Below are 25167 nucleotides of genomic sequence, written 5' to 3' on the forward strand. Positions count from 1 at the left end.
CTATTGAGGGGCTTTCAGCAGGGAAGTGATGAGATCTGAGTTTTAGTTGCAGTGCTCTCAGAGCCCTGGTTCTTGCACGGCTCCATGGGACTGTTGTGGTGCACTGCAGTGATCTGTCTGCATGCCTTCTTGCCCAGGAGGCAGTGCGCTCTGCAAGGGTAGGGCCTGGCTTTTGTCCATCTTTGTGGCTCCTTCACCCATGGCAGGAACTACTGTAAGCAGGGGTTTAGCACATACAACATGCTCAAGGAGGTTTGGCGCTGCCGCCAGACCATTGTACAATCTGCCATCCCTGCCCATAAGGACTTATGCCCACCCCTCTCTGGAGCCCTCCTAGCCCGGTGTGGGGCACCTTATAGACAACAGGATAGAGTGGAAAAATTGTGGACTTTGAATACCAGCTTTGCCATTTATTAGTTGCAGGACTTTGGGCAAGTTATTTCACTTCCTGAAGGCATGGTTCCCTCATCTGTACAATGTCAGTGAAAGAATGAAGCTCACCATTCTTTTTTTTTAAAAAAAATATTTATTTAGGCTGTGCCAGGTCTTAGTTGTGGCATTCGGACTTCTTCGTTGCGGCATGCGGACTCTTAGTTGTGGCATGCATGCGGGATCTAGCTCCCCGACCAGGGATCGAGGAGTCTTACTCACTGGACCACCAGGGAAGTCCCCACTTTATTCTTTATGTTCGAGTGTATGTCAAGTGTAGATATGTAGAAGGTGCTCAGTACATTTTAGGTCCAATAATCATAATAAATAATGACCCTCATGGGTGCTGGTCACTTACCTATTGTCTCTCAGCTCTAACCCCTCCCTTCTATACTCTGCTCTGTGAGGCTGGGGCTGACTCTGCAAACCATATTTTGCAGAGCGTATTTTGCCAGTGGGCTCTTACTAAGTTCTGCCAACAGGGAGGTTGCCTACAGGGAGAGAGGGGAGGACTTGCTTCTTCCGGTTGCTTCCTTTCAACGTTGCTCCAGCACCAGCTGGGCAGCATTACCTCCTCCAAGATCTGGATCCCACCTCTGGGGTATCCCTTCCCTGAGGTTCTAGACTCTGACAACCTCAACCTTACCTGCTTGCTCTCCCAACCTAGGGGTGGGAGCTTCCTCTTGCGGTTTTCTCTGTGTTACTTAGTGTTCCCTCTTTGCTTTTCAGCCCTCCCACACCAGTAAAGCCAACCCCTTATATTCAATACTCTCTGTGGAAATACCTAGTGTGGCTTCTATTTTCCTAAGGGGAGTCCTGACACTAACATCATGGCTATATAAGGCAGCAGGTACTCAGTGCCCTGTGGATGGTGCAGAGTTCAGAAACAGCCTCAGAGACCAAAGATGGGGCAGGGGGTGGGGCAGATGTGGAGGCAATTCCCAGTAGAGCACAGGTCAGGGGATGGGCAGCATGGTGCAAGCTGGTGGATAGGGAAGAGTCTAGACTGATTAGAACATGAGGTTTGTTTTGGGGTGGGGCAGATCACGATGCTGGAAAGGCAAGTTGCAGCTAGAAGTGGAAGGCTTACATGCCAGGGAAGATGCAATTTAGAGATAAAGAAGGGACTGAAGGACAGAGAGGACAAATCAGTTTACACTCAGCCCTTGAGGCTGGGTTCGTGGTAGAAGGGGCCGGACCTCCAGGAACTGGCTATGTGATCTTAGGCAAGTCATTTGGCCTCTCAGATCACTGATGCCATCCTCTCTAAGTGGATTTTCCATACACTTTGGAAACAGAAAGCTCTTTGCCAGCATAAGGAATTATCGATACTAGGTACTATTCTAAGTAGCTCTGGGGGAGGGGCTCATAGGAGGGAGGAGGGTGCTTTCAGGCTGGGAAAGAGACAAGGTGGGAGCCCAGTGGGGAAGAATGTGGGGGGAGGCCTCCAAGGGTGTGATGGTCCACACTCAGATTGGGAGGCAGAGGGTGGGGGAAGGGATAAAAAAGGAAGCCACGTTTGGGTGTTGGCGTGGTACGTGGGTAAGGCTGAGGAATGAGCGGGGGTGGGAACCTAGGTTGCCACAGGCCCTGGAAGCCACTACAGGTGGAGGCTGGTCCTGCAGGGCTGGGTGGGGAAGGTGGTCCCAAGGACACTGCAAGCAGAGGGTTGTGGGCCTCCCTGTGGGTGGGCTCAGAGTTGCTGGGGATCTCTGTCTGCTTTTCTCTACCTGCCCCCTGTTTTATATCTTCCCAGCCGGAAACATCGTGGGGTTACAAAAACATGCTGCCAATTCTAAATTCACGCAAGCCAACTTTGGCCCAGCCTAGAGCATAGAGGAAAAAAATGTTCATGGAGAATATGTATTTGTCAGACCCCAATGTAACCAACCAGGCAGAGAGAGGGCAGAGTCATGGCCCCGGCCCACTCTGACCTCACCCTTCCTGAGCCCAGGACCTCAACCAACTGGGAGGAAGTCTCATTCCTTTCAAAGCAAACTGCTTGTTTTTCACAACATAAATAATGTATGTTCTTTAAAAACATAAAGAGAAAATACAGATAAGCAAAAAGAAGATATAAATCATCCACAACCCCATCTCCCAGATGCATATTTACACTTTCAGACACTTCTCTGGGTTTGTACATGTAAATGCAAAAAATGGCATTTTATTATTTGCAACCTGCCCTTTTCACTCTGCAGTTCATCATGGCCATCTTTCCATGGCACTAAATGTGCTTCTGCAGCATCTTTTTAAATGATATCACAATTAGATAACAACAACTATAATTTGTATAGTGCTCTATAGCTTACAAAGCACTTGGTGTCTATTATCTTATTTCAGCCCTTGGCCTTCTCTCATGGAGGTCTCTCCCTTAGGTAATTCTGCTGCCAAAAGAGGCCACGCCTGCCTCCTTTGCCCCCTGCCCCCTGCCCCTGTTCCCCGGAAGTCTTTATATAGCTCCACCTCCATTCTTCCTGCTTCAGCAGCAGTCGGTTTCTACTCCAATTGCCATTTGGAGAGATGCATGCTGGCTAGACCCCTCTCCTCCATCTCTACTTCTTCCTGCCTGACCCAGCTGTCAACCTCTGTCCTTTTGTGCACACGCTCTCCTTTCTCTGCCTCCTAGAGAGGAAGGGGCCTCTGTCTCATTTGCTTAAGAATCCTTCTGCATAGTCTCAGAATGTCCCCACTGCCACCCTAGCCATCCTTCCCCTCTCTCCCCCTGCACCTCTGCCCACTTCCCCTCTCCTGTCCGATTCTGCTTGAGGACCAGCTTGACACAACCTGAAAGGGTGGGAACCTGTGTGACCCTCTGCTCCCTCAGGATGTGACCCCCTCTTCATCTCCAGATACAGCCAAGCACAAAGTTTCCCTGTTCTTGCTCATGAGTGGGGATGGGTGGGGGCCAGGCCCACAGAGAGCCAAGGGGCAGGCTGGGGTGTCCTCAGAGCCTCCAGTGCGTGTGTGTAGAGGGGTTCTGATCTCCTGTCTCCCTGCCTCTCTGGGTCTCCTCTCTCCCGCACCCCCTTCCTCTGCCTGTTTCTCCCTCTTCACTACCTCCCCAGCATCCCCAGCCTTTCCTGTCCTCCCTCTGCCTGACATCTGACAATGTCCGTGGTGCTTGAGAGCTGCAGCCACTGGGGGCGGGGAGAGAGACAGGAGGGAATGTCTTGTGCCCCTCCTTCTTTGTCCTAGGATTTCAGTTGACATCTTTATCCTGGGAGTGCCTCCCTCTGCCCACCCCCACCCTGACCGGCGGCCCCATCTCTCCCCTCTCCCCTCTGTGGTGGAAGTGAAGATGGCAAGAGGAGCTCCTGGCCTGATCAGTCCAAGACGCCAAACTCTTCAGATGTCCTGCCTTCCCAGGGACCAGATGAGGAAGCTGGGCTGGAGTATCTACTCAGCCAGCTACCATCCTGGGCAGGGGGCTACCTCTCCTGGCTTTGGAGAAGGGCAAGTGCCCCTGAGTTTGGGTAATCCAGATATTCGGGCCCAGGGGGCACTCCACCCCTCACCACACCCACCCTGAACGCCTGCCCCATGGCCCTTAGGCCTCCTTTCCACAGCGAGGACGTCAAAACTCTTAGCTGTGTGGCCCCTTTGAGACCCTTCCTTCAGCCAGGCATCAGGGGTACCTGAGCACTTGATCTCAAGCTCCTGATCATGTGCCCAGGGGCTCACCAAATGCCCTCCCTTCTGGCTCCATCCCAACCCCACCGGCCTGGATTCCTGAGTTGGCACTTTCAGCGTCACTTCCCTCACTCCAGGGACAGCTAGTGTCACCCTAGTGTCCACTGACTAGTAGTGCCTTTAGATGAGTGACCCAGAGGGGCTCCTGTTCATAGAAGGCAGCCAGAAGAAGCCCCAGGTGTTCAGGCCCTCTGACTCCTGGGCAAAGATCAGGAGTGGGTAGGAGGTGCCAGCACACTGCCCATCGGCCTCACAGGGATGAGAGGACCCCCAAACTCTCCTTTGTGCCCCTGGGGGCGGGCACTGGTGGCCTGAGGAGTTGGGCATTGAAGTCTCTTGCTGGAAGGAGGAAGACCCTTGCTGTGGGGTAATGGCTGTGACTAACATCTCCCTTGTCCTTCACCTCAGCTAAGGTTGGAGAAGAAGACAAACAACTCCTGGACCAGGGGAGGGGCTTCCACAGCGTTGTTGACACTAGGCCAAGGGGAGGGTCCAAGTTTCTACTCCAGGTTTGCCCCCTGGCTGGGCATCTAAGACCTGGTGCCCTGCCATCCAAGCTCCCTGGGTCTCGGAGGGAGTATGGGGCTGTGGGGCTGACCCAGGAGCAGGAGCAGGATGCTGACCTCTCCTGTCTTCGTACCTGACTCTTCCTCCTACGTGATGATAGCCGGGAACCACCCAGGCTGCAGCCTTCTGTTCTGTACCCAGAGCCTAGAGGAAGAGGAACTGTGAACACCCCTATTTGTCCTGCCTCAACCAAGGCCTGGTCCAGTGGCACAGCTCACCTGACCCCGGACCACTTGACCTCGAACCCTCCTGCCCCAGGCCTTTGGGCCTCTCACTATGGAGGACTCCAATCTCTTCCCCACAAAGATGCATCAGTTGCTCCTGAGCTGGGAGGGGGTGGGACATGAGACCTATAGCCTCCAGCATCCCTTTGCCCAGGTGGGGGACTTGTCAAGAGGGCACAAGAACAGTTCCAAGGGGGTAGATGGTAAACATGTAATTCTTTTATGCTAATCTGTCTCCACGCCATTTCCTACCCTTCCTAGCCAGCTGCAGGTTATTTTTTCTGGACTTCTGTCTGAATCGGGGGTGGGGGGTGGGTGGGGGGGGGAGGAGGAAATCAAGAAAGGTGTTTCTGGACTTTCTATTTTAGTCACTGCATTCATCCTTCTGCCTCTCTGGTAGGTGTCCATCACTCTCCTTCCCCGGGCCAACCTATTGTCTGTATTTAGCTGTCTCTGAGAGAGGACACTTCTTCCCTCCACAAAGCTTCCCTGTATAGTTGGGAAGTCCCTTCTGAAGTCTAACCACCATCTGTCTTGCTACCTTATTACATCTACTTTTCTTTCCTTTAATTTTATTGGAGTATAGTTGATTTACAATGTACATCCACTTCTTTTCTAGGACATAGATGGCAGTAGAGTTTGTCTTCCAGCATCCCTACACCTTTCTCCAAAACGTTATTTTGGGCCTGTCACTACCTGCTCATCTTTGGAGGTGAAGCACAGGCAGTGTTTTTCTGAAGCCCTCTTTTCTTCAACTCCCAATCCCTTCTTTAAGCCCTTCCACAACCACATGCCCAGCGCTTCCTGAGCACGCAGTGTCCCATCCTGTGGAGGTTAGGGGACATGGGTGGTGGGGAGAGGGCTTGACCCCAGTGCTGTCCTCTGGGCCTGTGCAAGTGCAGGTGTGCCTGTCTGCTGTGCGAGTGTGTGGGTCTCAGATCCAGGGCTTATGTGTGGAGTCTCTCCTCCCTTGTACTCGCTGGTGGCCGGAGACCAGCAACACAGGGAGGAGAGAACAACCTTCCCCACTCTTTTTTTCCCTAAGCTGTGGTTCCGCCAGCAACCATTAGGGGTCACTGTTGCCTTAGCCAGCAATGACAGGCAGGGACAGGGAAGGGCAGGGGTGCGTGCGGTGGGACACGTGGTCCTTGCTGCCCACCTGGACCCTAACAGGATAGTGTATGAGTTGTGGTTGTTATCATAGAGACGCCTCGCACAGACTCATGCACACTCCACTCATGCCTTAAGGACCTGTGGTTTTCAGGACGGGCGCTCGAGTGAGCAAGCACGCTTAGAAGTATAAACCTCCGCAGAACCCCTGTGTGTGACAGCATGGGAGCTCTGGCCCTGAGGACCTGGATGCAGGAAACGCTGATATAGGATGCGAAAAAGCCTTGAGCCAGGCCCAGCCCCTTCTGCTACCACCCCCTTCACCAAGGTTTTAAGTCGTTCATCTGCAGCTCCTCCCCTTCGAATGCTCTGACGCCACTGGCATAAGAGCCTGGAAACAGACTCCCATGCGCTCCTTTAACCTGCCTCCGGGGCATCTCTGCTCCTGGGATGGAATAACAGTAGGGAGCCAGACACACAGACTCTGCTCTGACGTGTGTCCCCTGCCTTGCCTGGGGGGCATCCAGCACGGACTGGTGATGTCATCAGTACCCCTCCCCCACCCCAAGTTCTGCCCACTTCAAGTCTGTCCTGTGATACCCCAGGAAATGTCTGCCCAGTGGAAATAGGGAGGGATGAGGTGTGGGGGACGGGTTGGTGAGGCTGGGAGGCCAGATACAAAGGTTCCCCTGCCAGGCTCAACCGCTTCTGGCCACCTGAGCTGCAGATAATAGCAGGATGGTCCTGCTTCACTGCCATGGCAACCCTGGCTGCTCAGGTCCTCATGGAGGTGGTGTTTGACAGCACTGTATTTATCCTATATCACTGCCTCAGGGTCACCACCTCAAGTCCCCAAGGAGGGAGGGAGGAAGTTCATCCAGTGTTAACACCATATAGATGGAGAGATAATGGGCTGCCCGGGACCAGGGTATAAACAGACCTCGGCCTTTATTGTGCCTTCTCCAGTCTTCCCATGAGAGGCAGGGGTGGGGGGGCAGAAGTGAGGGCAGGGAGGAAGCAAGGCTATTAAAGCCTTAATAATCCAAGGGTAGGAGGGGAATTGAGGGGGAAAGGACTGGGAGAAGGGGTGAATCGGCACCAAGGGAACGCCCTGGAGAAGAGGAAGGGGGAGCAGCAAGCTTGGGGTCTTTGGGTATGGCAAAGGAGAGGAAGGGGTGAGGGAAGGCCTCCAGGCCAGGCTGGGAACCCACTCACCCGGGTCCCTGGGTTCTCCCCACAACCCCTGCGGTACGGGGCAGAGGGGAGGAGGTGAGAGGAGCAGTCACATGGACGCCCAAACCCAGCATCCCAAACACAGACTGAGAGGGTTCCAGGCCCGATTCTGGCTGCTCATCTGGTTTCAAATGTGCTGATGGCCCCAGATGCCCACAGGAGCTGCGAAGCCAAGGGTGGGGTTCCCTAGACCCTGCCTCTGGGGCGGGCAGGCCTCTCTTCCTAGTCTGAGTAGGCTCTCTCACTCAGAGGGCAGGATGTCTTGTCCACAGTCTAACCTCCGCTTCTGTTGTGGCCTTGATTACTTTCTCATGGAGGATCAGATTCCTGAGAAAATCTTTCCTGCCATGACTCTGCTCTGCTCTCCCCGTCACCCCCAATCTGTCCTGCTCCTGCTCTCTGTGCCCCCCTTGGCCACCCCCTGCCCTGTCTCAGCATCTCATGGCTGAAAAGGTCAGGTCCCTTCCTCTCTGCCCATGGGAGGCCAACTAGCCAGGGAATGGGGTGCCCCTCAGTGCCCTGGACCCCCATTTTGGGGGCTGAAGTCTGAGGAAGTCCCTTTAGGGGTTGGCGGGGAGTCGGGCTCTGCATCTGTGGGCAGCAGGGAAGCCCGGGCTCCCCGGCACTCTGGGCTGTAATAGAAGGAAAGGAGGCGGAAGGAGGGCCGCAGCTCTTCCTGTATGCTGTCCAGGATGTGGGTAAAAGTTGGGCGCAGGCGCGGGTTCTGCTGCCAGCAGCGGTGCATCAGCTCCTGCCTGGTGGAGGTGGGGGGCAGTGTCAGAGGGGTGCACACGTCCTGCCTCCTGCACTGAGAGGGTCAATCAGTGTGATTGTAGGGGGGGATCATGGGGGATTAGGTCTGCGAGGGTCACAGGGGAGTAAATGGGGGTTGTAGTGGGCATTTTGAGTTGGAGGGCTCAGAGCTGGGGATCAGTGCAAGTAAAAGCATCAGAGGAGGTGGGCCAGACTCACGGGGGTGGGACAGGTATAGGCAGGGCAGGGACGAGGCAGGGGCAGACTGGGGTGACTCACAGCTGAACGGGACAGCTCTCCAGCTCCTCTAGGACCCCGCCATCCATGACGAACTTGAGCACCTGCTCATTGGATAGGCCCTGGTAGGGTTGTTCAGCCAGGGTCACAATCTCCCAGAGCACCACGCCAAAGGACCTGGAGGACGCGGAGGAGGGCCTGAGCCCAGCACCCTTAATGCAGCTCAGCGCACCCTAAGGAGTGCACCCAGGCCTCTCCCAAGGCCCTGCCTCCACACCCCCTGAGCCCTCTGCTCCAGCCAGGCCCCACCAGACATCCGAGTGGGTGGTGAAGATTCCATCTTTGAGGGACTCAGGGGCCATCCAGCGCACAGGCAGCAGCCCCTTCCCGCCCTTGCGGTAATAGTCTGTCTCATACACATCTCGAGTCATCCCGAAGTCTGGAAAGTGAGGGTAGACGGGGTGTGGGGCAGCAGAGCCATTCGCCAGCTCCTGCCCCAGGAATACCTCTCCCAACCCTCTCCACCTCCATAGTCTCCAAGAATCCTGGAATGTGAGGGCTCAAAGGACCTCAGAGATCATCCCATCCAAATCCCGCTGCCCTTGGATGAGGAGACTGAGATCCAGGGTTGGGGGCTATCAGGGACAGAGCTGTGGGACAGGCCTGGGTCTCCTCAAGCCTCGCTTAGGGGGGAGTCACTCTACCCAGGCTGCCCCCACCCGCCTGGCCCCCTCTGTACCCCCGATCTTGACGGTGAAGTCCTGGGACACCATGCAGTTTCGGGCCGCCAGGTCTCGGTGCACAAACTTGTTGGCCGCGAGGTAGGCCATGCCATCCGCGATCTCACCAGCCATCTGGATCATATCTCCCAGTGCTGGCCGAGGGAGCCCAGGGTTGTTCTAGAGCCAAGAGAGGGGGCTAGTGAAGTAGGAACTTGAGGCTGGACTCCTGCCAAATGATTACCCCTACAACTGTGCCAAGTCCTCTCTAACTCCCCAGCCCCTCACCCAGGATCTTCCTGGTCCCTACCTCTGCCTCAGGCCGCAAAGATCGAAGATGGCTCTTGAGGTCCCCTCGGGTCATTAACTCCATGATGACCAGAGTTGGCTGGCCCTGAGACACCACACCCAGGAGACGTACCTGGGATAGACAAAGAGCCTGGTTGTAGGTCTACCCAGCTCCCTTGATCTCCCTGGCCAAAACCTTGTTCTGCTGTCACAACTGACCCAGACACCAACCCTCCTAACCCCAACCATGACCATAACCCTAATCTTGACCTAACAATGACCCTGATGTTAACCCATGACCTTAATCGATCTGACTATCATCCCAATCTTCATGATTGAATCAACTCTGACCGTGATCCTAATAATGATGTGAACACTCAGTATTGACTTCCACCATGACTGATTCCAGCCCTAGCCATGATCCTACCATGGCCCTATGATGACCCTGTTTTGACTCTAACCCCAGCCATGAGCTTTACCCCAATTAGGATCCTAACCACAGGCCCAACCCTGAACTTGATGGTGCCCTGAAATCATCTCTGATCTTTTCCCTCTTACCACATGAACTTCACCCTAATTTTGACCCTGACAATGCCCTTGACCCTCCCTTACCACATGGTGACACTTGAATGCCTTCATGACGGAGGCTTCCTTGAGGAACTCAATGCGTTCTCGTGGGCTGGCCAGCTCATTCACCGTCTTCAGGGCCACGGGCGTGAGCTCCTCTCCAACCTCAAGTCCTTGTGCCAGCCCCTCGTATACCATCCCAAAAGAGCCCTGGCCCAGTTCCCGGATTATGGAGATCTGCTCCCGAGGCACCTCCCACTCATCAGGGATGTACACTGAGAGGAAGTGGGAGTCACAAGGCAAGGGTACTGCTCTCTGCCACACCTCCACCCACTTCTCTTCTCTTCTGAAGGGCTCGGGTCCCAAGGTTGCCTTCTCCAAGATGGTCTGGAAGTCTGCCTCTTCTCCCCTCCTGTCTCCCTTTCCCACACCACCCGTCCAGCCACCCCCAGACCTACTATGAGAAGCACTGAAGTACTCCGGATTCACAGAGGTATACAGCGTGCTGTTTCTGCAATGGGAGGTGAGAGGGTCAGGCTGGAAGGGTCCTCGGGAAGGAAGAAGCAATGTCAGAGGACAAGGAAGAGGGACATTACAAGCAGGAAGGAAGTTACTGATCATACCCCTAGCTCTGATCAGGGTGACCCTTGGGGAACACCAAGCACTTTCCAAGCTAGTCTTGGTCCTAGTCCTGGGATCTGGGATCTGACAGGCTGGGAAAAGGGAGGACAGAAGTAGAGAAGCTGCTGTCTGCTCAGCTAGTCCTCAGAACCCAGCTAATCAAAGTCCTGCCCTCAGTTCCCTCTCATATCCAGCCCTAGGGGGATCTGACATCAAGAATCCCAGGATCCCAGGACACATCCTGAGGTCTCCTGCTTCTCCCCCTGCTATGATAGGACCAGTTTCATTAGTTCTCAGGCTAAGAGTTTGGTGACCAACAGACCCAGTATGCCCAGACTGAGGGGTTTCCCAGGATTTGGGACTTTCACTACCAAAATCAGGAAAGTCCCAGGCAAACGTGGACAAGTTGGTCCCCCTAACTGAAAGGTATGTCTCTTTCCTCCATGCCGCCCCCCAGGGGAAGAGTTACTGCTTCTAAGGAATTCCTTTCTGCTGTCTCATCTACTACCCTCTGATTGCACTGACCTTATGATGAGGGCTCAGGGAAGAAGGGGGTTGGGAACCAATGGGACTTGTCATCACCTCTTCCTGCTGTAGAAGAAACCGAGGGCAGCAAGAATGATGAGCAGCATGAGCCCCACGGGGGTGACAGTGAGAAGGACGTGCAGCCCCCCGGAGTCTTCCTCCTCTGGTGGCCAGAAGGCAGCAGAGGGTTGGGTCAAAGATGGAGAAGTCAGAAAAAAAAAGAAAAAAACAATAATAATAAAAAAAGATGGAGAAGTCAGAGGGTAGACACTTCTCTTTCCACAGTGGGAGGTGAAGATGGGGGAGGGATGGGGTGGAGGGGCCTGTGGTTTCCACAATGGGAGATGTGTCTGGGGACCCAGGTGGGGCTGTTTGGGAGTACAGGTCTGGGACAGAGGCTCTGCATACCTGGGCCAGGGATGTAGAAAGCGACACCTTCTGTCCAGGAGCCATTGCCAGCCAGTGAGGTTGCCCGAACTCTGGCAGAGTAGTTTCCAGGAGGCAGCAGGGCCAGGTGGACGCCCCCAAACTTGGCATATCGCAGGCGGGACACACACAGCACTGTGGCCTCCTGAGGGCAACACAGAATAGCTGGCTGGGAAGAGGATGGAGGCACAAATTGGGGCTAGGTTAGGGTGTCTCCTGGGGTACCTACCTCTCCCAAGCGGCGGTACTTGATTTCGTACTTGAGAATGAGTCCGTTGGGGTCCGGTGGCTCAAGCCAGCGTAGGAGAACACTGCTTTTGCTGGCTGCCTCCCAGGCCACCTTCCCTGGGATGCCATCAGCCTCTCCTGCGGGACAGGGCATCAGGCAGCCCGGCCACAAGTATTTCCTCTCACCTTCATGTTCAAACCCAAGGGCTCTAAACTGGGAGGTTTGAGGAAACGCTGGGATTATGGGGACTGGGAAGGGTGAGCAAACTGCGGCCCTGAGGTTGGCGGGAGGTCAAACTGGCTAGTTGGAGCACTAATTGGATGGGGTCCTTGGGGTCGGTGTGTAGAGCTGGGGGGGGGGTCACCTACTGTGGGGCATGGTACGCGCAAAGACGAAGGTGGCAGCGCTGCAGCCCACAGTGTGCGCCGCGTGGTTGCAAGCATGAATGTCGATCCGGTACTCTGTGAAGTGGCGCAGGCCCCTCAGCACCGCTCGCTCCCGGGGCACTTTGTCCTCCTGGATCTCGAAATCCGAGCTGTTCCCCCCAAGCCGGAGGGCCCCGGCTGCCCGGCGGTGCCTCCCTGAGTCCCTAGGGAGGGCGCAAGTCAGAGCCAGGCCCCGGTCCCGGGAGCCACGTCTCTCGGCCCCTGCTCCGCCCCCGCTCACCTTTGAGGGCTCTTATTGATGGACGTCACCTTCCAAGGGGATCTGGGGAGACCGGGGGATCGGGGAGGTGGGCCCTGTCAGGCCCGCCTGGAAGGCGCCCCAGTGCCCTCTGCAACGGCGGACCGCCTCCCAAACCCACCCACAACCCAGGCCCCGCCCCCCCGTCCCCCGCCCGCAGACCCCGCTCATCAGCACCCTGGCCTCCCGGCTCTCTCGTGCCGAGACGCACTTGGGGATGGTGATGGCATTGTGTAGAAAGTTTTCAAACTTCTTCTGGAAGGAGGCCTCCTGTGCCTCCAGCGGTGGCAGGACCTGCCCAGGAGGTGGGTGCTGGCAAGCGCAGCAGCCAGGCTCCCTGTCGGCCTCGAGTTCCCCGTCTTCGCGGTCGAAGCGGGGGTCGTTGTTGCTGGTGGGCAGCCGCAAGCCTGGTGCGGCGGCGGCGAAGGAAAGAGTTAGACTAGCAGCGCCCGCGGCCCGACACCCCAACCCCTCCGGTCCGCGCCTCCTCCCTGCGCACCGCGGTGGCAGTAGTCATTGAGGTAGAGGTCGCTGTCCTCTGCCAGGCGTTGCCACAGCACCAGGTAGTAGGTGATGTTTCCGTTGCGCTGGGTCGGTGGCTTCCAGCGCACCAGCAGGTGGGAGGAGGAGTTGGACGTGGAGATGACGTCCTGGGGCACTGTGGGTGCTGGGGGTGTGAGTAGGGTACAACTGAGGGGCTGCAGATCCCCCTTTCAAATACTGTCTGGTTAAGGGCCCCTCTCTCTGAGGTCCGGCCTCCCAGCCTCTATAGGCCCGGTGTTCAGTGACCCAGCTTCTCTATTTCTGGTGCTTGGGTTCCCCCATTCTCACTAGGACCCAGGCATTTAGCTCCCAACCCCCTTCAAAGGCTTCAGCCTACCTGCAGGTAAGGTTCGGAGGTAGATGATGGGGCTTTGGGCTCCTTGGTGGGGGCTGTCCTCTGCAGTGGTCAGCGTGATGGCCCGCACAAACACTGCGTACTGTGTCCAGGGCTTGAGCGGGGTTAGGGTCACACCTGGCTCCTGGGTGCGGCTTAGGGGCAGTTCCACATCCAGTAGGTTCCAGCTCTGGGCCCCACAGGCATCTGGACCTACATGCTCTGTGGCATTCTGGAATGGGCTGAACACCCCATCCCTAGAGATGAGGGGCAGCTCAGCCCCAACCCCAGTTTCTAGCATCCCGCTCCTCTCTGAATCACTCCAAGACTGTCATTGTCATGCTTCTTCCAGTACGAGGGCATTCAGAAGCAGGTGTGGGTCTGCCCTTTGGGGCAGGTGCCTTGTGGGCAGGACACACTCACTGAGTGGGTCTGCTCAGAGCTGGAATTGAGCCAGGATCCCCAGTATATCTCTAAGGGAGCACAGCCATAGCCACACTGCAAGGCAGATGCTAGGGGAGTTTCCTGAAAGACCTCGAAGATTCTCTGCCCTTTGAGTCCAAAGGCAGCTGTGTATAGTCCTGCAGAATGTGAGCTCTACAACCGGTGGGTAGGGGTGGGAGGCCGGGGCTTTACCTTGCAGTCCATGTTAGCATTCCTTAACGTGTGGTCCATGGCCCAGAAGATTCAGCATTACCTGAATGCTGAAACTTGTTAGAAATGCAGATTTATGGGCCCTGCCCAGGACTGAAGGAATCAGAATCTGTGGGAGCGGGGCCCAGGAATCTGTATTTGACAAACTCTCCAGCTCCTCGTGCTAGAGTCCTTCATCTTCCACTGAGGCCTAGGAGAGTCTTGGCCCTGTGAGCAGGCCTCCCACCATTAGTATTTCTCCCTTCCTCCCAGGCCAGGCCCTGTGCTAGTGGGCAACTAAGATCTCTCCATTTTAATTCACAGGAAATGATTCCAAACCAGGTGGCTCCCATCTTCTATCTACCACAGAGGGCTAGTACTCCTCACTCCTGCCCTCCCAGCTTGCCTTCCCAAATCCATCTCTCTTCTCTAAGGAATTCTATTTTTGATCCCTACCCATGCTTTTGGAGAAGTTCTTCCTGTGGTCTAACCACTATCCATCCTGCTATGGTCAGTACATTCTCTCCAAAGAAAAGAGCAGCTGGTCCTTGGTTGTCCCTGCTCCCTCCTTTCCTCGGGCTTTAATGAAATGCTGGCAAAGATATGCATAAAACTGGCCAAATTAGTGGGTACTTCCCAAACCGCTGCTGGGGCAGGAGCATGTGTTCAGTACGAAACATAAGCATAGTGAATTGAAGTTTAATTATCCAGGCCTTCCCAGCAGGGCGCCTCTCCTGGGCTTTCAGAAATCCTGATTGTCCTCTCCTCATCACTGGTTAAGGTGAAACTGAGGCACGAAGGGATGAAGAAGGTGAGAGGAGAGAGCCAGACGTGGGCCCTACGAGGGAGTGCGACTCTGGGGTCCTGGCTTGCTGGCTCTCCACAGCCCCCCGGGGCTCTGCCCTCACCTGCCTGCGGTCGTGAACAAATTGACCTGGTCGGGCTCTGACCCCGGCCCGCTCTGGCCCCGCCCCCGCTCTGGCCCCACCCACTCTGGCCCCGCCCCCGCCACTCACGACTCCTTGTAGTACACGATGAAGCTGAGTAGGTCGCGAGCCTCCAGCGGCTCGAAGCGCTCCCAGCGCAGCAAGATACGGTCGGCCTCCGTCACGTTGGACACGAAGCGCAGGGTGCGAGTCTGGCCTGGTCGGGGTGAAGGGCGAACGCTTGCTCTTGACCGTGTTGAGAGCACCTGCTTGAGCCGCCTACTCCCAACCCCCCACCCTGACGCCGCAGCATCCCACCCCCAACGTGGCCTCTGAAGAGAACTTATCACATTGACCCCTTCAAGCGTCCTCTTCCACCCGGGAGCATGTCTGGTGTATTTCAGTGTGTGTGAAGGTCAGCGTGTGCGCGCGTCTGGGTGTTCCTTGGGGTCACATCTCTCACTGCCAGGGTGCCAGGGGTTGGGGTATTGGGCCTCACAGGCAGCTCGGTCTCCGTTGGTGCGGGGGTTGATCTCTGCCTTGTTTTGCCGTCCCTTCGTGCCAGTCACCTCCTCCAAGCGGTAGATGTGTTCCAGGCAGAGGCGTGGGTTGAAGGCGAAGTATATCTTGCCCACGGGAATGGTGAGCCCCGCAGCCACCCAGGAGCCCAGCTGCTGCAGGTTCTGGTTGTCCAGCACATACAGAGTGTAGTTCCTGGGGGAGGCCAGGGAACCTTGCTCTGCACGGCCGGTGGGGGCAAGGGGTGAGGAAGGGGGTGTCTTACGGGTTCTTCCCAAAGGGGCTGCACTGGGGGCACAGGGAAGGAGGGGCACACAGCAGCCCACCCACACCAGTACACATGGGGCATTCGTACACACCCACTCGGTGCCACTGACCAGAAATGTGAGGTCCGGCAAGTCACCCACACTCTGTGTTTTCCTCATCAGTGAAATGGGGTTAACTGTTTTTCTGCCTCCCTCCTTCCCTCATCTCACATTAACTGAGCACCTGCTATGTGCCAGGTTCTGTCCTGGCTTTGGGGACACAGGGAGGAGTGGGACTCAGCGTGGGGCTATGCCTCTCCAGCTGGAGCGGGGGCACCCCTGGGGGTACATGAGAAACCACTTGGCTGGATGGTAATTTAAAACATTATTTTGAAAAATCCTGGCTACGTTAAGGGTAGGCCTCGACTGGTAAAGGTAGGAATGGGTTTCAAACCCAGGCAGTCTTGCTCTGCAGCTAAGAGGATCAGATGATAACAATTATAGCCAATACATATAGAGTTATATGTAACTATAATTTTATATAGTAATATATACTTTGTTTCAGGCTCTGTTTTAAGTGCTTTATACATAACAACTTAAGTAATATTCACAACAGCCCTAAGAAATAAGTAGAGTTATATTAGCCCCATTTCACAGATGAGAAAGTTGAGGACCAGAGAAGTTAAATAACCTACCCAGAGTCACACAGCTAGTAAGTAGCAGAGCTGGTTCCCATACTCTTCACCACAGTTTTGGGAGTGTTGGGGAGGAGATGAGATAGAGGGAACTATTTCTGACCCCTTACCCATCCACCATGGTGTCCCCCCGGATTAGTTTGAGGTTCTTGAAAAAGCCTAGGGACACGAGGGCAAAGGAGTGCTTGATTTTGAGGAAGCCAGTGATGGTCTCTACCAGTCCCAGGCTGTGCTGCAGCTCCAGCTCCAGGTTATCTGGGAATGGGGAAGACAGGGCTGGAGCAGGGGCAAGGAAAGTGATGGTTCCACTGGGAGGGGGGAGCTGAACGGGGGCCAAGGGAAGGGGGCCCTCAGGGCTGGGACCCAGGATGGTGGAAAGTGGTGCTTCAGCTGGATCATTGTAAGGGGTGTGGCCAGGAGGAAGGGTGTGGCCAGGAGGAGAGGTATGGTCCTGAGGAAGGCACTAACAGCCTTGACGAAGATTGAGGATGAGGCTCCCTTCCACGTGGGTGCAGCCCACCAGATCCTGTGCTGCCTGGACAGAGTCGATGGTCTTGGTGCCCACTTTGCACTCTTTGGGGCATAGCCCCACGCATTTGTGGCAGAATATGCTAGTAGGGGCAAGCAGAGGATGTGGCATGAGCCCTGGACCAGTGTGGGCCTCCTCACTGCTCCAAGGGTGCCCCCCGCCCACCCGACACTCACCTGCTGTCATTACGGGTGAAGCCTGGAGGGCATTGGGCCAGGCAACTACCCTGGTGGATGCCGAAGGTGGAGGCGCGGCCAGGCACAGAGCGCAGGCTGGCACAGTGCTCGGCCGTGACGCAGCGCCAGGACTCATGCTGGTAGGTGCCTGGAGGGCACGCCCTGTGGCAGGCACCCTGGAAGTAGAGGTGGCGGCAGGCGACACAGGCATGGGGGTCTTCTGGCCGGCTGCAGCCTCCCAGGCATTCAGTGTGGCAGCACTCACCCCTAACTGTGCAGGCCAGCCCACGGGGACAGGGGCACACTGCGGGCAGAGTGCTGCATTAGACCTTACCCACACCTCCTTGGTCCTGGCCCCAGCCCCTCCTCCTGGGCTAACACTCTTAGTCTGCACCCAAATCCCTCCAGCTCAGATGACACTGGTTGCCCACTCTGTTTTCCGCAGACAGGGGCTCTTGAAGATAGGGACCGTGGCCCCTCTCTGTGACTCCTCACCTCCCACAGTGCCTAGTCAGGGGTGTCAGAACTCAGGACCAAGCAGTGACCTTGTCTATAAGGGCTGCTGCTCCCCAGCCTGCTGTCCTGTCTAGGCCTAGTGCCCAGATCATTGCTGGGCATGGGGCCAAGGTGAACAAGTCAGCTTCTCCTGAGGAGTGAGGCCCAGGGCAAGGTGGGCCTGGGAGTGTGTAGAAGGAGGGACCATCCCCGGTCATTTGACCCATGCCCCTGCCCATACTTCCTCCCTCTTCAGCGCTCTGCCCTGGGTGGGAGGTGGCCCCAAGCAGATGTGGATGGGTTTGGGGCTGGGTGCCAATGGCCTGGCTACTCTGCACAGCGGCAGCTGGATGTCTGTGGGAGCGATGCGTGTGGCAAGGGTCAGCCAGGGTGTGTTGACACTATACACGAGAAGGACATGCAGCAGCTGTGTTTACAGCCAACAGGGAGATATTGGGGAGGTGGGGCCCAGTGGATACAGCAGGGATCTGGTTACTCTTCTGCCCTCATGCTGAGGCATTGGGGTGAGGGGAGCTGACCTCCAGGAGCTGCGTGGAAAGAGCCCCAGCTTGGGGACCCCAGATCTGCTCCCAGTCTCTGAAGGTCTTCTTTCCCTCCCCTATAACTTTCACTTCCTCCTCCAACCATCCCCTCCTTATTCCACTCCTCCTTTTCTCCACTCTTTCCTTCTGTTTCCCCTCCATGCACCTTACCTCCTAAAGAAGATCCCACTTCACATAATTTGTCCTCACCTGCCCTGTCATTCATCTGTCACCTCCTCCTTTCTCCTTCCACCCAGCTCCTAACCTTCCCATTTCAATACTGCCGGCCTGTGCTGTGGCCATTTTTATCAGAAGCATAGAACTGCTAACATGGCCCAGGCACTGCTCTAATGTTTTACAGAATAGCTCATTCTTCATCACAATGCTCTGATCGTTTTACAGATGAGGAAACTGAGGCACAGATAAGCTAAATAAACATAGCTGGTAAGTAGTAGAGCTGAGATTCAAACACAGGCCAGTTGGCTTCACTCTTGCCCACTGCCCCATACTGCTTCTTGTGCAGCTGCCTTGTACCCATTCATGCCACCCTTCCCCTCCTCACCATGTCCAACTTATTTACTGTCTCTCCATAACTACCTGATGCTGTCTTGTGCCCACCCCTTGACTGCCTTATGCTACATCAGTTGTTTAACTTTTCTGAGCCTCAGTTTCCTCATCTGCAAAACTGGAATAGCAACAGCACCTCCCTCATAGGATGAGTGAGGATTAAAATAAATAGTGTCAGCAAAGTACTTACCCATACCATCTTACGGCCAGCCAGCCCCATTTGACCCTGCCCCCTCTGTGCCCCCTAGTCGTGTTCTGTGCCAGTGCCCACCTCTCTGGCAGTGGCTGGAGGTCCAGCACCTGTAGTCGGTGTGCCCGCTGAAGGTGGTCCTGGCACAGGGCTCGCCAGTGGCGCCCAGCACGCCGGGGCACACGTCGGCACACTCCTCGCCCAGCTTGTTGCCCACAATGTGGTTGGCGCCAGGTGAAGGCTGCAGCAGGCCCCAGTCAATGGTGGAGAGGTGGCAGAGCTCCTGGTTCTTCTCCACGCGCACAGCCCCACTCAGCACGGCCCCCAGCGCTGGCAGCCCCACGTCCCGCAGGTGCGGCATCTCAAAGATGACCAGCGCGTAGCCCAGGAAGAGGCGGGCACCGCGGATGACCGCTAGGTTGGGGAAGAGGTCACGCAGGCTCTCCAGGCCATAGACACGGAAGAGCAGCAGGTAGTCGGTGACCTGAGTGAGGCGTGGGAAGCTGAGGCCACGGAAGTCCTCGCCGGTGGCTGTGAACATGAGCAGGATCTGCAGGTGGCCCTCCACCACGCTGCAGTTTTCCAGCCGACGCAGCTCTGCCACCTCTGAGCGGATGTCCAGGCTGGGGCACACTGTGGGTACAAGTGCAAGTAGCCCTCAGTACCGTTTGGGCCAAGCACCCCTTGCGTGACCTCCTCCCTGGGCTTCAGAGGCCTCATTGGCAGCTTGGAGGACCCCCACCAGATGAGCCAACATGGACAAAAGTGAGCTCCTGACCTTCCCTCCCAAACTCACGTCCCCTTCTCAGTTGATTGCAACTTCATTCTTGCAGTCAGACTCCGAAGCTAAAGCCTCCATGATTCCTTTCCTTCTCTAACCCCTGTACTCTGTGGGCTCTACCTTTAAAATATATCCAGAGCCACCCGAACTGCTTTCACCATCATCTGTTCCTGGCTTTACAGTAATAGCTTCCTAAATAGTCTCCTCACCTCCACCCCGTCCCCTCTTTCTTCTCTCCTCCCCTCTATAGCCAGAGTGGAAACACAACGCACAAGCTGGATCACTCTCCTCCACTGCTCAAAACTCCCCAATGGCTTTCATCTCGCTGATGAAAAGCCGAAGTCCTTACCACAGCCTACAGGGCCCCTGCAACTCTCCAACTTCACCCGCTTTCTCTCTCGTCTTCAGACACACTGGCCACGTTGCTGTTCCTCAAACAAGCTAGCCAAGCTTCTGCCTTGGGGTCTTTGCACTTTCTGTTCCCTCTGGCTAGAACACTCTTCCCTCTCAATGGCTCCCTCACCTCTTTTAAGTCTTTGCTCAGATGTCACCTTCTCAATGAGGACTTCTCTGACCATCCTATTTAATATGGCAACACTCCCTACTCCCCTTCCTACTTTTTTTTTTTTAATAAATAAATTATTTATTTATTTTTGGCTGCGTTGGGTCTTTGCTGCTGCGCGGGCTTTCTCTAGTTGTGGTGAGTGGGGGCTTCTCTTCTGGCGGTGTGTGGGCTTCTCATTGCGGTGGCTTCTCTTGTTGCGGAGCACAGGCTCTAGGCACGCGGACTTCAGTAGTTGTGTCACGTGGGCTCAGTAGTTGTGGCTTGCGGGCTCTAGAGCGCAGGCTCAGTAGTTGTGGCACACGGGCTTAGTTGCTCTGAGCCATGTGGGATCCTCCCGGACTAGGGCTCGAACCCGTGTCCCCTGCATTAGCAGGCAGATTCTTAACCACTGCACCACCAGGGAAGTCCCACTCCCCTTCCTACTTAATTTTTCTCCAAATGCTTAACACTGGCTGATATACAATTTACTTATTTATTTTGTTTATTGTAAGCTCCAGAACGGCAGGGATCATTGTGTGATTCATTGCTGTATCCTTGGTGCCTGGTATAGTGCCTGGCACGAAATTGGTGCTCAATAAATATTTGATGAAGGAATGAATGAATGAAATCTGTGACTGGGAAGCAGTAGTCTGAGCTTCAGACACTCCACTTCTCTCCCAGGCCTGAGAAAGCTAGATGCCTGGTCCCTGCACCTGTTTACTCTCGAAGGGACATTCCGTGGCTCCCATTGCCAAAAGTTCAAGTTTAAATTCCTCAGCCTGACATTCCAGGGTGTTGATAAACTGGGTCCCGCTAATACCTACAGCCTCAGAAGAGTTCCTTGGCCTGCCAACACCCTCAGTTCTTGTCCTGAAAGCCTCAGGTCAAGCCCCCACCTTCCCTGACCCTCTGAGTTAATCACTTCAGGCTCAGCTGCACTTAGTCCAGCATCCACACCAGAACACCTGGGGTATTGCCCCAACATTGCTTTCTGTCTGTCTGTCATCCCCTCCAAGGAGGGAGGTTGCTGAGGGTGGGACCCTTGTTAGTCAGCATCCCCACATGGTGCCCAGTTCAGGGCAGGAACCACTGGGCACTCAGGGGTTGTGGGTTGAATCGATGGACATCTGGATCCCAAGTCCACTCCTCCCTCGGGGACCTGGGTGTGTCTGGCTTCTTTGGATCGCAGGGCTCCAGCCCCCCTTTTCTTTCTTTCCCCAAGGCACGTAGGACCATTCTCCTAATGGGCTGGATACCTGGTCCCTGCACTCACTTCTCCCAAGGATACCTTCCATGGTCCCCACTCAGGAAGATTCAGGTCTGAATCCTTCAGCTTGCCATTCAAGTCCTGCTAACCTCTCCAGCCTCCACTCCCTCCCTTCCTACCCAGCCCTCAAGAAACAATGCACCCATCATACATACCCAGGCCCATCCCCTGATGGTTAAAAGGGGGTGGCCAGGCTAGGCTGGCCCCCTGGGGCTTACTTCACACCTTCTCCCTGTTGTCATTAGTGGTCCCTGTGCTTGGCTCTACCCAGCAACTCTGTGTGTGTGTGTGTGTGTGTGTGTGTGTGTGTGTCTGAACACATGCAGGCACACATGCACACACACAGAGAGGGAGAATGAGAAAACACTTCTAGTCCCTCCAGGCAAAGGCCAATCAGGCTCTGCAGGCAGATGGGGGGTTCTCTCAGGAGCCCACATGCCACTTCCCGTCATGCCCCAGCCTTTCTAGGGCTCCCCTGATGGGAGTCATTTGGAAAAACAAATCTACGACCTACACAGGTTAACCCCTGCCTGCCTCTCCTCAGGACATGGTGGTGTGCAGAGCTGCACTGGGAACGGGACATCTGGGTCCCCTGACCAAACACCGCCCTCCCCCGCCCCCCTGCCCCCAGGGCCGTGCTCCTGTCCTGACAACTATGCTCCTGGCTGGCATTTGCTATGCCCTGTCCTGGCACAGCAGAGGAGGAGGGGAAGGGTGGAGGAGGGGAAGGGTGCAGGGGGTGGGGCTATGCCTTGCAGGCAGTGCCTCTGTGACTAGCACTCTTCAGGGGACCCCCTGCCCCAACCCATTCACATCACCCCTCTGTCTCTGCAGGAAAGGGAGACCCTGCTCTGCCCCTGGAAGTCCCCAGTCTGAGGGCATCACGGGACCCCCTCAGGCAGGCACAGAGAACTGGATTCCTGAGCTTCCTCAGTCTGGAAGGGAATGGTGGGTGTGGGGAAAGGGACATCTCTTCATCCTTCCGCCTTTGAATCTTCCACTCTCAGCACTTTTTCCTCTCCTTGCCAAGCCCCCAGCACCCTCATGAGGGCCACTTTGTCTACATGGTCCCAACCCCCAAAACGCTACACATGGGAAGTGTTTAGCCTGGGGACTAATTAAAAGAAGCCTCCTACCCCAGCGGATGGGCCCTCAAAGTGGGGGACGTGGGACAGAACCTGGAGGCAGGAGCTCAGGACCCCAGTCTAGCTTGATCTCTCAATTCTCTGAGCTTCAGTTTCCTGTCTGCACAATGGGTTCAGTTACTTACTGGTGCCTAGTTTTCAGCTCCCCTTCCCATCCTGGCCCCTTTCCCATTCAGTGGCTCTAGAAAAGACCTCTAAGACTAACCCCCTCATTTTGATTCTCGTTCAGGCTTTACTGGGATCACTGTTTCATAAGCAGGAATGGAGGACATCTATTCATCCCTGTTTCAGGGTCCTTCTCATTTCCCAGGGAACTGAGAGGAAAACACCCATCTCTGGGAACTAAATGCTCCTCCTGGTGGGAAGTCCTTCTGAGACCTAACCCCAGTCTTCATGTCGAAGTAAGTAAATAGATGTGTTCTGGCTGGAAGCTCAGTGTTTGGCCTCCCAGTCTGCTGGAAGGGAGATGGGGCTCCAGGAGACAGTGCTGGGGACTCACCCTCGCGAGTGTCCAGGCTAAATCCCAAGGAGAGGAGGATCACAAGCAGGCAGGCTACCCATGGCCACAGACTGGGCACTGCCATTGTCCTAGTCCTGCCTTGTGCCCAGTCCTGGCTCTTCTCCAGATGGCTCCAGGGAGGAGAAGGACCTGACAGGCCCTAAGGGACACAGAGATGCAAGCTTCAGAGGGAAGGGGAAGGGAAGGGGCAGAGTGACAAAGAATCCCACACAGAGATGGTAGGAGACAGAAAAAAAGTAATGAGAGCCACAGAGACACAGACGGTGACAGGCTGCTGGAGCCAGAGACTCAGCGTGAACACAGAGACAGAGAGATGAGGACAGAGATGCAGACAGCAACGGGGAGAGACTCAGAGAGGCTTCCAGGGAAACAAAGTCACACAGGGTGCAGAGCAAAAGGCAGCGCAAGAGGCCGGTCAACCCCGAGGGCGGAGCAGAAGCCCGGGGAACAGGCAGAGGAGAGGAGCGGGGGGTCCCGGGGAGCGCGGGACTCGCCGGGGACAGTCTCCCCGGATCCCTCCGGGCGCGCTCGGCTCCCCAGCGCCAGCTGGCCGCGCTGCCGCGGTATCTCCCTGGGTGGCACGCAGGGGCCGCGCCCAGCTCCCGCCTCCCCACCCCAGACCGAACGGATTGGTTTGCTGGGACCTCTCGGTTCTCTCCGCCCCTCCCGCCAAGCCAAAATATTTAGCCTGACAACTCAGGGGTGGACAGGTCTGTTGGGGAAATAAGGCCAAAATACAGGGGGATGGTGGGCCAAGAACAGAGTTCCCCCCAGTCCCGCTGCGTCTGAGGTGGGTCCCCCCTCCCTCGCCCCTGCGGACTTCTCCCAATTGGGGCTGCACTGCCGGCCGGAGCGGCGGCGAGCGACCGGGCCCCTCGGGAAAGGGTGGTTCTAAGTTCGGCCACCTGCTGCCTTGACACCTGCGGGTTAACTGCTGGCAGCAGCGACCCGGTGAGCTTGAAACCCGGCGGGAATGCGACCTGTCTCCCGAATAGTCAAGTCCTTCGCCTCTTTGAGCCCCTGGCAACCTCCTTAGGAGCCTGTCACTTCCGCTTTCGGGCGCAAGGCTCTGTCCTAGTTAAGTCCCTTGGTTCCAACCAAAATCCTCGTGGAGAGGGCAATGACCCCGTGGGGCCCCGCTTCTGTCTCGTCACCTTCCTGAATTCAGGCTACTTGGTCGGTCGGTCTGTCTCTGTCTCGGGAAATTGGGGGACAGTCTTTGCTGGGGCCCTGGTGGAGAAAACTCTCCTCTCGGAGGGCTTCCTTTGCGGGTTCCTTGGGCCCTTGTCTGCCCTACCCTTCTCCAAAAGTCCATCCTCCAGAACCCCTCTTCCTTCCCCTCTCCCCGGCTTGAGGCCCGCGGGGTGAAGGGGCTGGGACCTGCCCTGTGACTGCTGCTGGGGACCCGGGGCTTTCCGGGTGCGCGGCCTCCTTGGACCGACGGGTCCCCAGCTCCGCCCGCGGGCGGCTCCCGCGTCCGAGGAGCTAAGAGAGCTATTAATTTCTCCGCGCAGAAATCGATGCTCTTGTCAGAACAGCGATCGATGCCAGCCCAGCCCAGCTTGGCCCTACCCAGCCTGGGGGCCAGTGCCGGCTGGCCCGGGTCAGTGGCTGACGCTGGGTCGCCAGGCGCCGCGCAGTGGGGGCTGCCGACGGCGCCCCCACCCACCCAACCTCGGCGGAGCTCACACCTTTGCGCGCGGGCTTCCAGCGCCACCCTGTGGCCTCTCCTGGAAATCGGCGTCTCGGGTCCCGGGTCTCCATTCTCCGGCTGTTTGGGGGCGACACCTTCCCTTTCTGTCTCTTCTGTTTTCCTTCCCCAGGTTCTGCGTTTGGTCTTTTGGGGATCCCTTCCCATTTCTTTCTAGGCTTTAGAGAGTGTTTCACCTAATTTATCCCAAGTGACATGCACACTCCCTCAGGCACGCGCCCCGTGCGGAGTGAGATGTGAGGCCGGGGGCTGGCTAGGATGACCTGGACGGCAAGCTTTCCCAAAGCTCAGTCATCTCCCCTCCCCCCTAAATGCAGCTTCTGTAGGCTGGGAGAAATAATGTATCAACTTTCCAGTTCCCCTACTCCCAGCAGACACCTCCGAGGAGTTCTGCGGCTGCCCTTCCGCGTCTCCTGGAGCTGGGGGGATCTTGGGGGAGTAGGCTGCCAGGGTGGGGGCAAAGTTGGGGACTTAGAAGAGGAGGGGGAGGGGTTGGAGTC

At 56.2% G+C, this 25167-nt stretch overlaps 1 protein-coding gene across 3 annotated transcripts; it reads right to left on the reverse strand.

Annotated features, from left to right (window-relative positions):
• Positions 1–7687: 7687 nt before the first annotated feature.
• INSRR (insulin receptor related receptor) lies at positions 7688–23503 on the reverse strand. 3 transcript variants are annotated; one of them, XM_036836278.1, is made up of 23 exons: positions 23451–23503; positions 22936–23095; positions 18781–19332; positions 16906–17209; positions 16669–16811; positions 16311–16455; positions 15241–15455; positions 14832–14958; positions 13186–13439; positions 12805–12972; positions 12517–12712; positions 12288–12329; positions 11990–12210; positions 11622–11758; positions 11375–11537; positions 11024–11129; positions 10279–10331; positions 9866–10095; positions 9276–9386; positions 8986–9145; positions 8556–8685; positions 8289–8423; positions 7688–8011 (listed from the first exon to the last, which is right to left on the reverse strand). In XM_036836278.1, exons 2-23 carry the CDS (start codon positions 23018–23020, stop codon positions 7768–7770), a joined length of 3921 nt encoding a protein of 1306 aa, XP_036692173.1. In that variant the 5' UTR covers positions 23021–23095; positions 23451–23503; the 3' UTR covers positions 7688–7767. The 3 variants fall into 3 exon arrangements, with proteins under 3 accessions (XP_036692173.1, XP_036692163.1, XP_036692155.1); XM_036836268.1 differs by having other exon boundaries at positions 16311–16359; positions 22936–23458; XM_036836260.1 differs by having other exon boundaries at positions 13186–13424; positions 22936–23458.
• Between the last annotated feature and the right edge of the window lie 1664 nt (positions 23504–25167).

The sequence above is a fragment of the Balaenoptera musculus genome, chromosome 1 (genome assembly GCF_009873245.2).
Source record: "Balaenoptera musculus isolate JJ_BM4_2016_0621 chromosome 1, mBalMus1.pri.v3, whole genome shotgun sequence".
Taxonomy (NCBI): domain Eukaryota; kingdom Metazoa; phylum Chordata; class Mammalia; order Artiodactyla; family Balaenopteridae; genus Balaenoptera; species Balaenoptera musculus.

Coding starts and splice junctions, on each gene's coding strand:
- INSRR (XM_036836278.1), bottom strand. CDS start 23,020: ATGGCAGTGCCCAGTCTGTGGCCATGGGTAGCCTGCCTGCTTGTGATC. Junction 14,959..15,240: donor CAACGGAGACCGAGCTGCCT/GTGAGGCCCAAT, acceptor CACCCCGACCAG/GCCAGACTCGCACCCTGCGC. Junction 11,759..11,989: donor TGCGCGTACCATGCCCCACA/GTAGGTGACCCC, acceptor CCTGTCCCGCAG/GAGAGGCTGATGGCATCCCA.